This window comes from Aricia agestis, chromosome 15 (assembly GCF_905147365.1).
Source record: "Aricia agestis chromosome 15, ilAriAges1.1, whole genome shotgun sequence".
NCBI classification, from domain to species: Eukaryota; Metazoa; Arthropoda; class Insecta; order Lepidoptera; family Lycaenidae; genus Aricia; species Aricia agestis.
In genome coordinates this window covers 5643307-5661068 of record NC_056420.1, presented here as the reverse complement: position 1 = coordinate 5661068, position 17762 = coordinate 5643307, and the positions used below count along the sequence as shown (strand labels likewise).

The 17762-nt window shown below is 36.9% G+C and overlaps 1 protein-coding gene across 1 annotated transcript; it reads left to right on the top strand.

Moving 5' to 3' along the window:
- Positions 1-3260: 3260 nt before the first annotated feature.
- On the top strand, positions 3261-15544 carry LOC121734155 (acyl-CoA Delta(11) desaturase-like). The gene is made up of 6 exons (XM_042124594.1): positions 3261-3408; positions 7475-7605; positions 12060-12165; positions 12705-12804; positions 14404-14589; positions 15215-15544. The coding sequence occupies exons 2-6, from the start codon at positions 7483-7485 to the stop codon at positions 15471-15473; spliced, it is 774 nt and encodes a 257-aa protein (XP_041980528.1). The 5' UTR covers positions 3261-3408; positions 7475-7482; the 3' UTR covers positions 15474-15544.
- Positions 15545-17762: the final 2218 nt, after the last annotated feature.

Genomic DNA, 17762 nt, shown 5'->3' with positions numbered 1-17762 from the left:
GCCTTTGTTTCTCTAATCCGCTAGGTATATTAACTTTATGGTTTATTCTGAGGGTTTATTGTATAACGGCGGCGTTAGTTCCTTTTTTCGCCACGTTCATATAAAGGCTTGTCGGTCTATAAGTATAATTCCGCAGTAAATAATTTGAACTATTTTACGGAATATTACGCAAAGTTCCGAGCAGAGGGCGTTACTAGCATACAGTAAATAATCCGACCAAATGTTGCACACGTCAAAACATTGCAGTAATACATCGCAAACTCTTTTGCGCCAAAATTCGTGTATCCGTACTTTTTGCCGGCATAAAAAGTATCCTATGTCCTTTCCCGGGACTCAAAGTATCTTCATACGAAATTTTAGCCAAATTGGTTTACCGGTCAGGGCGTGAAGAGGTAATAGACAGACAGAGAGCAAGATACTCAGACAGACAGCCAGATAGACAGACAGACACACTTTCGCATTTATAATATTAGTATGGATGGTAATGAAAAAAAAAGTTATGGGAAATCTATAATAATCCTGTTGATAGGATTTACTCTGCACTACGACCAACATAAGTTTAAATCTTCTGGGTTTCTATATTATATCTAATACTTTTACCTATATCGTAAATTTCTCCGTATCAAGTAGGTGTTTTTATTTATCGTAATAAAAGCAACGTGACGGCTTCCCTACTTGTAGGATTGCATATATTTCGACAACATGTGCCGTTTTACGAGTTCAGTGCTAGAAATGTTTTATTTCCAGAGAACACAATCTTATAGTAGCCATAAACAGTTTTGCATTGAGAATGCATAAGAAATTTTGTGCTTGTGTAATTTTGTTTAGATTTTAAAACTATACAGCATTTTTTCCAGTTAAATTTAGTCTAAGTGTTACTTAAATGTGTAACATATTTAAGTAACACGACTACTAGTTACTACCCAATATGTGTTGTTCTACGATGTAAAGGTTCGGTAGTATGCGTTTGCCCTAAAAGCACGGTTTGGCAGCTACATCGTGAGATCACAAGTAATTGTAAGTATGTAAATGACGTCGGGGCCGCGGTGTCTAAAAACACTAGGCCGAAAATACGCGGCCGAAGTTTGGCATGATTACGCCAGCAATGCTCTACGCATACAATATGACGCGACGTAGTTTCGGCATGGTGTGTCATCGGTAATCTAAAATCGTGATCATGCCGATCTTTGGTTGCGTTTTTTCGGCATAGTGTGTTTAGACACCTGCTGAGCCGCTCGTTCGTGCGGACGCATATAAATCGGGCCAAATATGTAATTACTAATTAGGTCTCTACATATTTTCAAATTAAATTTAAAAAAAGATCTTATCGTCCACAAAGCGAATATATTATAGGTGATATTTATCATATTTATCACAGAAAATTTTAATATATTAAATATTTTGACTCACTGAATTTTATATTGAAGTATCACAACCAAATTGCATGTAAATAAAACAACAATAATTGGGTCGTGTATAATTACTGTTTTTTGTTGTGATATAAACAATAATAACGTCATGTTGATGCCATTCAACTGAATGTCTTAACCACTTTTCTTACTTTATTGACTACAATAGATATGATAATGTGACCTATATTCATTTTACAAAAGTGGGTTCTGCTTATTTTAAGAAATACAAATAAATAATCATAATATTAAAGAAGAATAAATTGCCACACCATAAATGCATTTAGATTTTTCATTTTCATAAATAAATTATTATTATTTTAGCAAACATTTAAGCCCCGAACTCCGTTGCGCAGAAATTCATTTATCACGTAGGAACCGTACATTTATCCGGGATAAAATGTATCAAAGTATCTTCATAACATCAAAATCGGTTCAGCGCTTCAGGGTCAATTCAAACGGCAACGTGACGCGTAGATGCATTTCTAAAATACTGAATTGACAGATTTAAATTGCGTGAGACATCTAGCGAATCTGTCAAATCTATACAAATCTAGAAATGCATCTACGTTTCACGTTGCGGTCTGAATTGACCCTTAGAACCTGTCCACACAACGCGTTGCGTCAGCTTTACGTCGACGCAGCGGTGCCGTTGCGTTGTTTTTTATACAAATAACCAAGGTGTTCCGCGCTGCATCGTCGCAACGCACACATGAGGGACAGCAGCCCCCGAGACGAAGCGGGAGGGGGTGTTGACGTTAACACTGCTTCGCAATAACGCTACGATGGCGCAGAGCCCGTGTGGCTGGCTATGTGTCAAACGGCAGCGCTGCGTCGACGCAACTAGCTCTTGGAGTGCGTTAAGACGTGCGAGTGCAGTGTTTTGCGCGTGTTCAGCTGTAGCGTTTGGAAAAACACGCTGATTCAGCGCGAATTCAGAGCGTACCGCGCACGTGTTTTCCCAAACTAGTGCGGTTTGACCTAAATAGGGGATTTAAAAAAAAGCAATAATAAAATTGGCAATATTTAAAAATTGATGATCGGTTCCGTGGAACAAGCAATTTTAAAATGAGAACACCATTCAGCTACACTCGCATCATCTATCAAAGTTATACGCTCAAATGACGGCAGAATGACATACGGTTTTGAACTTTAATGCTTTAATAATAAGATTTATATCCAGTACACTTTTAAAGGTGTAACCTCACCTTACCAAAGATTAGCACTTTGGAAAATTGAGAAGGCATTATATTATATCCTTCTTGGTATTACATCTTAATAATTATAGGAGGTATGATAATAGTCTTCTGATTGATTAATATAACTAGATACTTAAGATCTTATTATCTTATATCTTTAAACGAGCAATTCTTGTATATAATTGGAATCTCGGAATCGGCTCCAACGATTTTCATGAAATTTAGTATAATACATATATGGGTTTCGGGGGCGATAAATCGATTCGTGTTTAATCGAATACCGAGCAAAGCTTGGTCAAATAGCTAATTATTATTATAAATGATAGTCTACCATGAGTCTACCTAATCTAAATACTTAGGTACTATACTTTGCTTGAAGCTGGGAGAAAAATTCAATAGAATGGAGTAGAATTTATGGGTAGATTTATGGCATACTTTTACTTCATACGTATTCCACGATGTCGAATGCCTTCAGTTTTGCATATCGATCTTATAGATTTGCGCGACACAAATATTTACAGATTTGTGTCGCGCAAATCTATCTAGTGGTACCCTAAAATTTCCTAACTTACGAAACTAGACATTTAAAACCGACGCGCCCATTGTTTCTCTAGTCATAATGACTGAGATCACACCGATCACGATACTGAACGAGGCGATTCGATTATTCGAAAAGTCACTCGGATTCAAGAATGAGGTGAAATGGACAAGCGCGATCGCTATAATAGTGTATCATATAGTCGGTGTATATTGGTGTCTAAACTATACTTTCCCGGTGAAATGGCAGACTGTTGTGTTCGGTAAATATTTAAAGTTTTTTTAATGTGAAATTGTGCAAATTGAGAAAGCGGTTTTCGTGTATCATGCGTGCGGAGAAATGTGAAATTCAGTAAAGATTATAGTTGATGGGTAAAAGGATGATGTGACTTTCGACATAGATTGGGTGGAAGGATTATGAATTAATACTTACATATAAATACCATGCATATACACTATACAGTACAGTTTATTTGGTACTATATCATAAAATATCATAATTCATAACTTGACCCATCAATCCCCAAGCGGCAGCCGGCTGTCTCATAGCAATTGAAAATCTATTGTGTCTGCGATTCCCACGATGGAAGTGTTAAAATTCCAATAGAAGCAAAAACTAAATTGAAAAGTAAAAAAAATGTATTATGATTTAAAATTATTGGTAATTTTTAGTATTCATCCTGTTTTGTGTCATAATATTATTATAAAAACTCGACTTCAATAAAGAATTACGATGTCATGTTTTTTAATATTAAAAATTGCAATTTTTATTTTTTTAAGTCGCTTTTCAACAGCCAAGGTCATTAGCGACTACAATAATGATAACATTTATATATAATATCCTAAATTTTGTTAAGTATTTCAATTGCAAATTATTTTAATTAATCATAATACATTTTTCTACTTTTCAATTTAGTTTTTGCTGCTATATGCTCTAGTAGGAACTAGAGGCAGAGGTAACAATCATTATAACTAGGTATAAAAAAACTAGGCATTTACATCCGTTGTGATTGATGATTTATACGTGGGAGAGCCATGCTTCGGCACGAATGGGCCGGCTCGACCGGATAAATACCACGTTCTCACAGAAAACCGGCGTGAAACAGCGCTTGCGCTGTGTTTCGCCGAGTGAGTGAGTTTACCGGAGGCCCAATCCCCTAACCCCTACCCTATTTTCTTCCCTACCCTCAGCTTTTCCCTTCCCTTCCCTACCCTCCCCTATTACCCTATTCCCTCTTAAAAGGCCGGCAACGCACTTGCAGCTCTTCTGATGCTGTGAGTGTCCATGGGCGACGGAAGTTGCTTTCCATCAGGTGACCCGTTTGCTCGTTTGCCCCCTTATTTCATAAAAAAAAATGATGATTTATACAGTATTTTTCAGAGCGAAGTAACCACTCCTCAAATACTGTAGTGCCTGGGACAAGATTTTAAAATGTCCGTATGGTTGCCCAAGCGCATACGGCATTCTCGTAACATAGTCGGCCTAGTCCAGAGGAAAGAACTAGTCAATACGTCTGGGACCAACTATGTGCGGGTTTCCTCACGATGTTTTCCTTCACCGTACGAGCGTCCGTATTATGTACTTGAGATCAAAAAATGTCTCATAGGTACACGCCTCCACCCGGGTTCGAACCTGCACCCTCTAGTAGTGCGAACCGTTAGGCCACGGACGCTCTAACTAGGTATATAATATTTTTAATAATCGCATTAAAAAATATAGTGGGTAGAGAAACATCATGGCTCTAATGACTCATGAGTCACGACTCAAGAGTCGTGACGGAAATCAAAGTCAGTCTAATTTCCATTACTGAGATACGGACATTTTTCGCAATAATATTAACGAAGTAGAGCATAGAATAATTTTGTTACGAAGTTTTCCCAAAAGAACATCAGAACAAGAGGGAGGGAAAAAATCAAACAAATCCATTAACAGGACAAGTTTATGAAGCACATTGGGAAACGAAAAAGTTATGTTCCTGGTACTGCGCACTGAGATTTTTTACTGAAATTAATTTTCAGCGACATTTTAGAAAGGTTGTTACACTGTAACTAGAGTTAGACTAATGCACATATTATGTAATATTCTTTTACGAGTATACTTTATTTGTTTCAAAAAATACACTTTTTTATAATCTTAACCCTAGAACCGTACCCATCTTAAACTTTATCTAACTGTACCCTGGGGTACTAGTGCACCCCAACAATAGAAACACATTTTTAAAAAGATGTTAAAGATTTTTTTATTAAATCAACTTACATAGACTTTTTAACAATAACCTCAGTCTTTCTAAACATAATTAAATCGCATTAATTAAATACTATAAAACAATTTTTGCATATTTTGTTCTGGTGAACAGTACAAATAAAAGTTTTGCACGTCTCACATTGCGTACGTGATTTGCGGTCTTTGGACCTCGGGAAGAAAAAACACCTTCCAGTAGTGCTAGCACGGCGACCATCGGAAATGCGAAAGTATGGACAAACTGTGGAAATAAACCTAAGGTGCCGTTCCGATCTTTTTTAGTTCCGAATAATTCAATTAAAAAGCCACTTTATGACAGACTATAGTTCTAAAAATTCAAATAATATCCTACATTATGACATATACTATAGTGTGTCATAAAGTGGCATTTTAATTAAATTTTTCGGAACGAAAAAAGATCGGAACGCCACCTTAGGTTTATTTCCACAGTTTGTCCATACTTTCGCATTTCCGCTGGTCGCCGTGCTAGCACTACAGATTTGAAATTAGGAGAAGCTATAGAAGGCGTTGGTCGTTTTTTCCCCAGTATATCACCAATACTTATTTGTAGGGACGTTGGCAAAGTTCGGTATTAAAATCTGTCTTCTAGGTGCGGTTTTATGAGATCAAAGCGAGAGTCTTCAGGCAAGTGCGCCTATTCCTGAAAAATTGCTTATTAGCAGCATCTGAATAGAATGTAACAGTATCATAGAATTGATCCCCACAATATTTAGTATTCCATAGAACACACAGAGGCTCCAGCGGCGAGTTTTGCGCGACACACTGTAAGTATGACAAAGCTATCCATGCCATACACATTTTTCGCCGCTTTTCTGTTTTTTTTACCTCTACCACGTAAAATATCTGGAACGCTGAGGACAGTGACTGGTTACGCATTAGAACTGAACTGCAAAGATACTTATCTTCTATTTCTTCGTCTGAATCAGGAGGTGACTCTACTTCTAAAGAGTGAGGACTCTGAGAAAAAATTATGTCATCGTGAAAATCTTGGATAACTTTATCCAGCTCTTCATCAGATGCCTCACCTAAAAACAGATCTTCACCATCTTCCGATTCCAGAAGAATATTCTCTATTTAATTTTCACTCAAATTACTTCTAGACGCTATCTGGAAAAAAGGAAATAAGTTAGGTGTGTGCAAACAATCCTATAATTCCATCAAAAATAAATAAACTCACAATAGAAAAACCAATTGACCGATCTCGATAAATTTTATGTCGGTTTCATCAAATTCATGCCCACAAATAACAAAAAAAAAACAGCAAAACGATGAAAATGTTCAAACAATAACACTTACGTTTAAAGTACCCTGGGGTACTGCAGTACCCAACAAGCAATGTACCGCTTCCACTTGCAAGCAAGAACTTCGCCCGACTGAGGTATCAGCGCATCACCCCGTAAATACACGGACGCGCGAAACAAACCGTCGAACAGTAAAAAAAATATAAAATTTTTGTTAATTTTTTAATTTGTACCCCAGGGTACGGTTCTAGGGCTAATCTTACTTATTTACATAATTATTAACATTTTATATAAGATTTACAGAAGTTTAGTCGCGTTACAAGCGTATTTTATTACTTTACAACATCCACCACAGGTTATTTACTTTATTATATACTAGCTGTCCCGGTGAACTTCGTGTCACTTTAAAACCTTCCCTGGACTTCTACGAATATTTTAAGACTATAAAATAAGCCCAATCCGTTCAGCCGTTTTCTAATTTCAGCGTTACTAACATAATTGAAAATCCTTTTTTAACCGACTTCCAAAAAACGAGGAGGTTATATATTCGGCTGTGGATATTTTTTTATATATACGAAGATAATATCCTATATTATATAAAACATACGTTTTTTTTTTTATTTTGAGTTCATTATTATTTATTTAGAACATAATATCTAGGAGCATTCTCTGAACAAATTTCGAACATTTCATTTTGTCTCTATGCCACACCCCTTTTTTGAACTGAAATATTTTCTTCAAGTACACCTACACACCTAACAATTTAACCCTAAAACTGCAGCTCCGTTTTAACCCCTAACTTTAACCCCTAACCCCTAATTTCAGCTGTAATAATGTACGTGGCGACGGGGTTCGGAATAACGGGTGGGGCACACCGGCTGTGGACACATAGAGCTTATAAAGCGAAAACCCCCCTCAAGCTGTTCCTGCTTATGTGCTACGCCAGCGCTGGACAGGTTAGTGAATTGTTAAATTGTGAATAACGTTAGATTATAATGTAGCTAGTGTCGTCCATACTACGAATAATAAAAACTAAGGAAGAGTACCTGTGTCAAAAAATTTGTCCACGAGTCTCCAAAATGTGACCCGAATACATGCATACTTTATGCATAATATGTATTCGGTACACAATTTCGTGTAAATATAGAAGTGACAATTAATGTCAACGGCTTTATTTCGCGAGTGTTAGTGTTTCGTTGCTATTGTCATATTTAGTGTGCGAAAAGGAACCAAATTCAAAACGGTTTAAGTATGGGAGTTACGTTTCCTTAGTTTTTATTATTCGTAGCGTCCATACTAATACTATAAATGCGAAAGTGTGTCTGTCTGTCTGTTACCTCTTTACCGATTTTTCATGGAAATACTTCAGTCAGTACTAGTCCAGGGAAAGGCTTTATACCGGAAAATACTTTTATACCGGAAAAATGTACGATTCCCGCGCGGTAAACGAATTTTGGCGCGGTGGAGTTGCGGGAGTTATCTAGTTTACTGTTTATAATATTATGGATAATAATAATAATTTATCTAACCAGCATTAATATTTTTGAACCAATTTAATGCACATTGCACAGTTGCGTCTCTAATTAAGAAAAATATGTCCGAATTTCTCTACAAATGTGTGAAACGAATTCATATCCAGACTAATATTATAAATGCGAAAGTGTGTCTGTCTGTCTATCTGTCTGTTACCTCTTCATGCCAAAACCGCTGAACCGATTTCGCAAAAATTTGGTATGGAAATACTTTGAGTCCCGAGAAAGGACATAGAATACTTTTTGTCCCGAAAAAATGTACGGTTTCCGCACAGTAAACTTTTATGATTTGCAAGTAAACTATTCAATCGATTTCGATGAAATTTGGTATGGAGATATTTTAAGACATAAAAAACGACAAGGGATACTTTTTGCCCCGGAAAAATGTACGGTTCCCGCACAAAAAACTTTTATGATTTACACGTTAACTATTCAATTGATTTGGATGAAATTTAGTATAGAGATACATTGAGTACCGAGAAAGCACATAGGATATTTTTTGTCCCGAAAAAATGTACGGTTTCCGCACAATAAACTTTTATGATTTGCGCGTAAACTATTCAATCGATTTTAATGAAATTTGGTATGGAAATACTTTGAGTACCGAGAAAGGACATAGCATACTTTTCGCCCGAAAAAATTTTGTATGAAATTTGGTATGAAGATACTTTGAGTTCCGAGAAAGGACGTAGGATACTTTTGTCCCGCAAAAATGTACGGTTTCCATACAATAAACTTTTATGATTTGCGCGTCAACTATTCAATGGATTTGATGAGTTTGTAGATACTTTGAATCCCGAGAAAGGACATAAAATACTTTTTGTCCCAGAAAAATGTACGGTTTCCGCACAATAAACTTTTATGATTTTCGCGTTAACTATTCAATTGATTTTGATGAAATTTGGTATGGAGATACTTTGAAACATAAGAAAGGTCAAGGGATACTTTTTGCCCCGGAAAATGATACGTTTCCCGCACAATAAACTTTTGTGATTAGCGCGTAAACTATTCAATCGATTTTAATGAAATTTGGTATGGAGACACTTTGAGTACCTTAAGTCCTTGAAACCTTATGGTTTGCGCGAAAACTATACAATCGATTGTATTCGATTGTAAGATTTTATATTACAATCGATTGTATAGATTTCGCGCAAACCATAAGTTTTAAGGTACTCAAAATATCTCCAAACCAAATTTCATATATACGTGACATAATTATAAAAACATACGAGAGTCAATTCTGCACATAGAATATTAAAAAAAAAAATACTTGGGACCTGATCTACAATCGATATAATGGAAGCCAAAAATGTAGTTTTCATAATTTTCGTCTTTTTGTCTGTATATATTATGTCCGAGATAAACTCAAAAAGATTTACTTCAAATTTTGAATATTACTAAGGGGTCGGGTCAGCACATAGGCTCCATATTATTAAAACGCTATCACCTAGTGCAGGGCAAGTTCCATTTTTTTTAGTTTTTTACTCATTTCGTATTGAAAAAGTGTCTTCAACATAATGAAAGTCCATAAAATTTACAGCAAAATTGTCTTTTACACTTTGTATAAATCTCCAATCGCTGCCTCTTGCTATAAGCTTCTATCTTAAACGCGCGCCCGGGTGACTTTGCAGGGGACTTTGCCCTCGGCCATATTTGGGGGGCTGCGCCCCAAACTCCCCCTGTGATTGTTGCTTACACCAAAGTGGTTTCGCGACGTTAGTGTTGAGTTTTAATTTTCCTTTTTAGGAAAAAAGTTATTAATTAAAAGTGAATTTATTCCAACCTTAACTAAACAAAGTTTTCGAGTGTCATTTTATTAATATGTGGGACTTTGCCCTCGGCCCGTAATTGGGGGGGCTGCGCCCCCTACCTCCTGGAAATGTTGCTTACATCAAAATGCTGTCGCGTCGTTAGTGTTAAGTTTTAATTTTCCCTTTTAAGAACAAAGCTGTTATTATACAACCAAAACTAAACATACACTTTTCGGCTGTCAATTGAATAATATGCGGGGGACTTTGGGCACAGTTCATACTTGGGGGGGCTGCGCCTCCTGGGATATCTGCTTACAGCATAATGATGTCGCGTCGTAAGTGTTGAGTTTTAATTTACCCTTTTAAGAACAAAGTTATTAAGCCAACCAAAACTTAACAAATACTTTTCGGCTGTCATTTGATTAATATGCGGAGGACTTTGACGTCGGTCCGTACTTAGGCGGGCTGCGCCCCCGGGAACCCCCCCCCCCCCACAACTTGGGATTTCTGCTGACATCAGAATGGTGTCACGTCGTTAGTGTTGACTTTTAATTTTCCCTATTAAGAACAAAGTTATCAATACAACCAAAACTAAACATACACTTGTCGGCTGTCATTTGATTAATATGCGGAGAGCTTTGACGTCAGTCCGTACTTGGGGGGGGGGGGGGGGGCGCAGCCCCCCCAAACCCCCCCCCCCCACAACTTGGAATTTCTGCTGACATCAGAATGGTGTCACGTCGTTAGTGTTGACTTTTAATTTTCCCTTTTAAGAACAAAGTTATTAATACAACCAAAACTAAACATACACTTTTCGGCTTTCATTTGAATAATATGTGGGGACTTAAGCCACAGTTTGTACTTGGGGGGCGGAGCCCCCCCAAACCCCCCCCCCTGCTGGGATGTCTGCTTACACCAAAATGATGTCGCGTCGTTAGTTTTGAGTTTTAATTCTCCTTTTTAGAATCAAAGATCTTAATCAAAACTCAATAATTTATTCCAACCTTCACTTAACATACAATTATCGAGTGTCATTTCATTAATATGCGGGGATTTTAGCCTCAGTCCGTACTAAACATACAGTTTACGAGTGACCTTTGATCAATATGCAGGGGACTTTTCCGTCGCCAAAAAATTATCCGTGTTAATGCGGACGAAGTCGCGGGCAACAGCTATAATATTATAATAATACGTTTTAACGCGAGCGAAGCCGCGGGTAAAAGCTATTTGTAAATAAACGGAAAAATGCAATAAATGCTGCCGTGGCTGGCGAAGATACAATGACATGCAGAGATTAATTATACAATTGACATGGAAAAATCATCAGCCATTATTTTACACTCGAACGTAACAGCTGTCGGCTGAAAAACGTTTTATTTTGTATCGCTTTTTAAGTAGGAGTCCTACTTATGCTGAATAAGATACTATATATATTTTGTTTTTTTTTTTGATGTAGTAAGGGGGCAAACGAGCAAGCGGGTCACCTGATGGAAAGCAACTTCCGTCGCCCATGGACACTCGCAGCATCAGAAGAGCTGCAGGTGCGTTGCCGGCCTTTTAAGAGGAAATAGGGTAATAGGGGAGGGAAGGGAATATGGGAGAGTAGGGAAGAAATATGGCAGGGTAGGGAATGGAAAAGGGTAGGGGATTGTTATAGAGTCATTGTAGTCGACGTTTAGAATTGAATGTTTAATTTTTAATAATAAAATATATCAATAAATTACTAACAATAATAATTCCCTCCTCTGGAATTATCTGTGGTCAATGTCTGACAAATGCAATTCGAGTTATGAAACATACTTGTAATAATTAAAAGTTTAGGATTTAGGAGGAAATTTTTAAATTACATTATTAATTTTAAGTGAAACTTTTCTGAGTTACTACTTTTTAAATATGAAATACCAGCGGCTATTTTACTAGTCAACGCTGCCATATTTCTGGCATTAGTGTGGCAAAGTGCGCCACCCCTATATGTGCGCCATATAATGTAGCTATAAATTCATACTGCTGTTTAGAAATCTCCAATCATCTCCAATCAGGACTCACTATGATCCCGCATTTTCTTCGCAAATACCATAGAGTCCCTAGGTCTTGTCATAATGCTAAGCTAAGTCGTAATTTTTCCAGAACTCTCTAGAACAATGGGTGCGAGACCACCGCGTACACCACAAGTACAGCGACACAGATGCGGACCCACACAACGCTAATCGAGGGCTGTTCTTCTCACACATAGGTACTCATTACTCATATTATCACTCATAGTTATAAGTTACAACATTTCCGATTTTGTCTATAATACAGAGTGTAACAGAACTAGGGGCAGGACAATTTTAGGTGGCACCAGCGGTCATTGACATTTCTAGTCTAGGAGCTATGTGAAAAATACGAGCTATGTTAAAAATACTAGCTGCTTTGTGCTAGCTTCAGACTCCAAGGAATTCAGGGCCGGCTCTACCATAATATGGCTATTTGTTCTTAAGCCCAGGGCCCCATGAGTTCAAGGGCCTCCGCCCCCCAGCTAAGTCAAGTCAAAAATAGACTATAATGCGAATGAATTCATAATTGTATACAATTTTTGTTGGTATGAGAATCCTACGATCAATGTTTTTTATACAATTTAGGTGTTGGTACTACGAATTGACAGTTAAAATGTTGTGGCCCTAAGTAGTTTCAGTCCAGGGCCTCGTAAGCTCACGGTTCGGCCCTGCCAAGGATTATGCCAAATGAGAACTGTGTAACTGAGATTAATATAATATTATGATTTTGTTTCAGGCTGGCTGATGCTGAAGAAAAATGAGCAGGTACTGTTTCGGGGTAAACAGATGGACATGAGCGATATTAAAGAGGATCCCATATTGAGATTTTATAACAAGTAAGCTATTCTTTTACTTTCGAGACATCCTAATTCCCATGTGCCATCGAAGAAATTAAATCATAGGTAGTTGACGGACGCACGTCATTAAGTCGGATTATGTCAATACAATGTAAGTCGCATAAAGTTAATGTACCTAGCAGAATAGAGCAACAATTTCGAGCTGTCAAACGAAACCGAAATTGGTTTTTATCTGTGTGAAAAATATGTGTACGTATATACTTCCCCAAGCATGATTGAACATGATTTCAATGAGATTAAATTGTCAACGTGCGGCACGTGCCGACTGGACGTCAAAAAAAGAGTGCTGCGGTCATGTATCATACGTCTCTTTTTACCACGCAGTGTTACTGATAGTGACATCTCTCTTGCTCAGGCCTTTCTTTCTCTATTCCGCTAAGTATATTAACTTTATGGGCGCTACCCAACGACTCGAGTTTCAGTGGACAAAGACAAGAACCATAGCAACCAATATATCAATGGTAATCCTACCACAGATTCTAATATTTTCAGATGTCAAAGAAGCTAGAGTCTAGCTAGCGAAAGATGAGACTTGAAAAAGGCGGCAAATTACAAAATCGACTATACATCGATTTTTTTCATTTGCCGTCATTTACTCGACACTGGCCAGCCGAAGTGCAGACAAGACAGCTCACGACTTACCATAAAGTTAATATACCTATATTAACTTTATGGTAAGTCGTGAGCTGTCGCCTGTCGGCTGGGTTTGACCATGTTTGACATAACTCGACCAAGCATTGTAGGTCCGCCATTTGCCTATGAGTCAACTTCTAAGATAGTACCGTCAAAGGAAAAATCATAAGTAGATGGCAGACCTACGTTATTTTGTGGGGTTATTTTAAACAGACTTTATCTGCACCTGTTAATTTAAAAAAGACGCATCAGCAGGCTTGTCGACCACAGTGAAAAGGCGGATCATGATGATGATGCTTAAAAAGCTAAAATCAAGTTGTCCAAATATACAGTTTAATTTATTTTTCAAACGCTTTTTCAATTCAACTCTTTCAAAATTGAAACATACATCAAGTCCGTCACAATGTGCCCAGCATTCCAGCCTGTGTCGAGCTTATGGAATATTTATTAGATGTATAAACCCACTATAAATTCTCTTAAATTTGACACTTGAGAAATGAACCGTAGAGAATATTTTTGATAGTCAATATGTGATGGTCTTGCATTGATTTACTAGACGATGTTTATATATTCGACATTAGTTAAATTGATTATATATTTGAACTAGCACACGGATAGTTGGATAACAGTTGTAAACATTCAGAAGACATTAGACAGTATGACAGTACATAACTTGCTCTACATAAAGCAAGCTAAAACACATGATTTTTTGACCTCGCCCCAAAATGTTAATCAAGATGTTAGAAGGAAGCTCCATTTTTCTATTTTTATATGTGCTATTAGGTATATGATATCTCTCTGGTCGATACGTAGTACTGTAGCACGTAATCAAATGTACCGATTTTGACTAAGGTTTTCTTATAACTAACGTGATAAGAACTTAATGAGGGGAAATTACCAAATACTTTCAGTTTTGTTTAACACGTCTACTATTTCTTCTTGCAGGTATTTCACATACTTCAAGCTACTTTTCTGCTATATCCTGCCTCTAACCATCAGTGTGTGCTGCTGGGGCGAAGACTGGAGGTGCGCTATAGCCTGGCAATGGTTCCTACGGTTCCTGAGCATGTTCCATAGCGAGCTGACTGTTAATAGCTTAGCTCATGCGTATGGAAACAGGCCTTATAATAAGTAAGTGATCAGCGCTATGATTAAGACTTAGCATCAATGTAATAATTTTAGAGTAAAATACTACTAACTAGATGACGCCCGCAGCTCCGTTGCGCCAAAATTCGTTAATCGTACGGGAACCGTACATTTTTTCAGGATAAAAGTATCCTATGTCCTTTCTCGGGACTTAAAGTATCGACCATACCAAATTTCAGCAAAATCGGTTCTAGGGTTTGGGAGTGAAGAGGTAACAGACAGACAGACAGACAGACAGATATACACACTTTCGCATTTATAATATCAGTATGAATGAGCTTAGAAGTAGAGATGGTTGTATTTAAAGCCAAAACATAAAGTAGAGCATCAAAGTTTCTTTTAAATGATAAAAGTGCTTAACTCTTTCTCAAATAAATTCATTTTTCCTGTGAAATTCATTTTCCTTAAATGAATTCAATGTCCAACTATTTTGTGTTATGTTTGGGGCTTACGTCACACTGCCGTTCGACTCGGATTCGAAAATTTAACGCTCGTTTGGTCAAAACTTTATTGCAAATCAACACTAACTAATAACCAGGGTTTTTACGCACGCACCGTGATTATATTATGTTCTTTGTCGGCCTCGTTACATTCACACAATCATTTTCAGGGACATAATACCAGCTGAAAACCGCTTCGTCGCAACCTGCACGTTGGGGGAGGGCTGGCATAACTACCACCACGTGTTCCCCTTCGACTACAAAGCGGCGGAACACTTCGACACGTTCAATTTCGGCACCAAATTCATAGATATGTTCCACAAAATCGGCTGGGCGTACGACTTGAGGAAGGCAACACCGGAAATGATTAGCTCCGTAGCGGGGAGACTCGGAGACGGTACGCCTATACACTTTCCAGCTGAATACTGATGTAGCTCTGACTATAGTATTATAGGCAGAGGCATGAGACGTGAATATATCACAATGAAGTTTTGTTTCAACTCCCGGTTTTGACTATACAGTGTGTGGTATAGAAAATTAAATTCTATGATCCTATATATAAAAAATAAAAAAAATATAATAAAATGTTTTTCCAGAGAATGTATGATGTATAATTCTAAAATAGTGATGAATGATAAATGTAATGTTTGTTTTTCAGAAAATGTATGATGTATAATTTTGAAATAATGATGAATGATAAAATTTGTAATGTTTGTTTTCCAGAGAATGTATGATGTATAATCTTGAAATAGTGATGATAAATGTAATGTTTTGTGAGAACATGTAAAGACAAAAAATGTAATTGTCTATACTTAGGAAGTGTTTGCCAATTGTTTCACTCAATTTATTTTTGTAACACGTGTTTCTCGCCGTGTATAATAATTTGTAAATTATTTTGTGAGAAATAAAGTCTTAAACCGTAAATATGTCTTTAAAATGAACTGATTAATAATATAATTAAGATATTTAATGTAATACTTGGCTTGGCCGTAAAGAGTTGAACTTGAGGGCGTGAGTTTCTTCGTAAGATTTTTGACGTAAAATGCTTAGATATGGCAACAATTTTATGTATCGAAATTGTTTAGTTTAGTTTCAATTAACGTCTTATAGTCAAGATGTATAATGAATGTGATTATAATATCCACGATAGTGAGTTATCTGCATTTAAATTTTAATTTATTTTAAGAAAATAAAATAAGTATTTTTACAATAACAGTTTAATTTAAAACATTTATGTATATCTATTATCTATATTATTTACTACTTACCCCTTTTTAATTAAAAAAAATAGTCTAGTAATAGTACTTTACTTATTATTCTACACAAATAAAGAGTGAGATAACTATATTCTTATCAGGCTGACATTGAACATGACTGTTTATAAAATATTAGGGTCACTAGTCAACTCGTCCTAAGGGCTTCATTGTATTGCATACATACAGAATTTCCCACCGGACTGCCGAACCCTTTACATCATAGCTTAAAAGGGCAAATATAATTTTTGTCGCATTTTGTAGGGACACATAAGAGAGCTAAATGTTGCTGAGAAATGCTTTACTCTATTGCAGTGGTTCTTAACCGGTGGCCCCTGAAAGCATTCCAAGTGGTCCGCGAAGCCATCCTAATAATACGAGTATGTGAGAATTCAGAAGCTCGTAAAGAGTATGCAGTCACAAAAATCACATTAAAGTAAAATCTGTAACATTTACATTTTTGGCAAATGAAAAAATTACTGCTAATTATAAAGTTGTGGTTGTTTTCTTTATCAAACAGCCCTTAATTTAGGTAAACCAACTGGGTGGTCCCCGGCAAGACAAACATTAGGTAAAACGGTGATTCATGACTAAAAGGTTAAGAACCACTGCTCTATTGGATGATGCTTGCAACACCGTGGCGCCTAAATTATTTTACAGCGTCGGAACCGTACATATTGCAGCAACAAAAATTATCATTATATGTCCTTTTTTTATTAAATAAGGGAGCAAACGAGCAAACGGGTCACCTGATGGAAAGCAACTACTGTCGCCCATGGACATTCGCAACATTAAAAGAGCTGCAGGTGCATTGCGGCCTTTTCCGTGTCTTAAAGTATCTCCACAACAAATTTCGTCTAAATCGGTTCGGCCGATTTTAACGTGAAGAGGTGACAGACAGACAGACGCTCTAACATTTAAATCTCGTGATAAAATCTCATGTCACAATGTTAGTTACCGTACTACTCTTACGGCCGTTCCCAATATTTGATCTATCTCTGGTTTTGCCCTACTAGAGATAGGACTATAGCTCTCATTGAGACATATATTTTATGTCAATTCAATGTTAGCTGCGATCGGTCGCGGTCGTATGTCAAACCAGAGATAGATTGAATATTGGGAAGGGCCGTGAAACAGCTTTACTGATTTTTACAAAATTTTATATGCATATTCAGTAGGTCTGAGAATCGGCTACTGGCTACTTTTTATATTGATAACTGCATTTTTTTAATAAATAATAGTAAATTATAACAACTCAAGATTGACTGCGACCATTGTTTGTGCGACGAGATGGCGATGACAATGCTTTGTCAGAGTAGACAGAATTATAGAGTATGCCGACTTACGGCCATTCCCAATATTTGATCTATCTCTGGTTTTGCCCTACTAGAGATAGGAATAGCTCACATTAGACATTAGAGACATATATTTTATGTCAATTTTGAGCTATTCCTATCTCTAGTAG

What these genes read in the sequence shown, in the direction of transcription:
- LOC121734155 (XM_042124594.1), top strand. Translation starts at nt 7,483, where the DNA reads ATGTACGTGGCGACGGGGTTCGGAATAACGGGTGGGGCACACCGGCTG. An exon ending in GCTACGCCAGCGCTGGACAG is followed by an intron (nt 7,606 to 12,059) that starts GTTAGTGAATTG and finishes TAATTTTTCCAG; the next exon opens with AACTCTCTAGAACAATGGGT. An exon ending in GCTGTTCTTCTCACACATAG is followed by an intron (nt 12,166 to 12,704) that starts GTACTCATTACT and finishes ATTTTGTTTCAG; the next exon opens with GCTGGCTGATGCTGAAGAAA.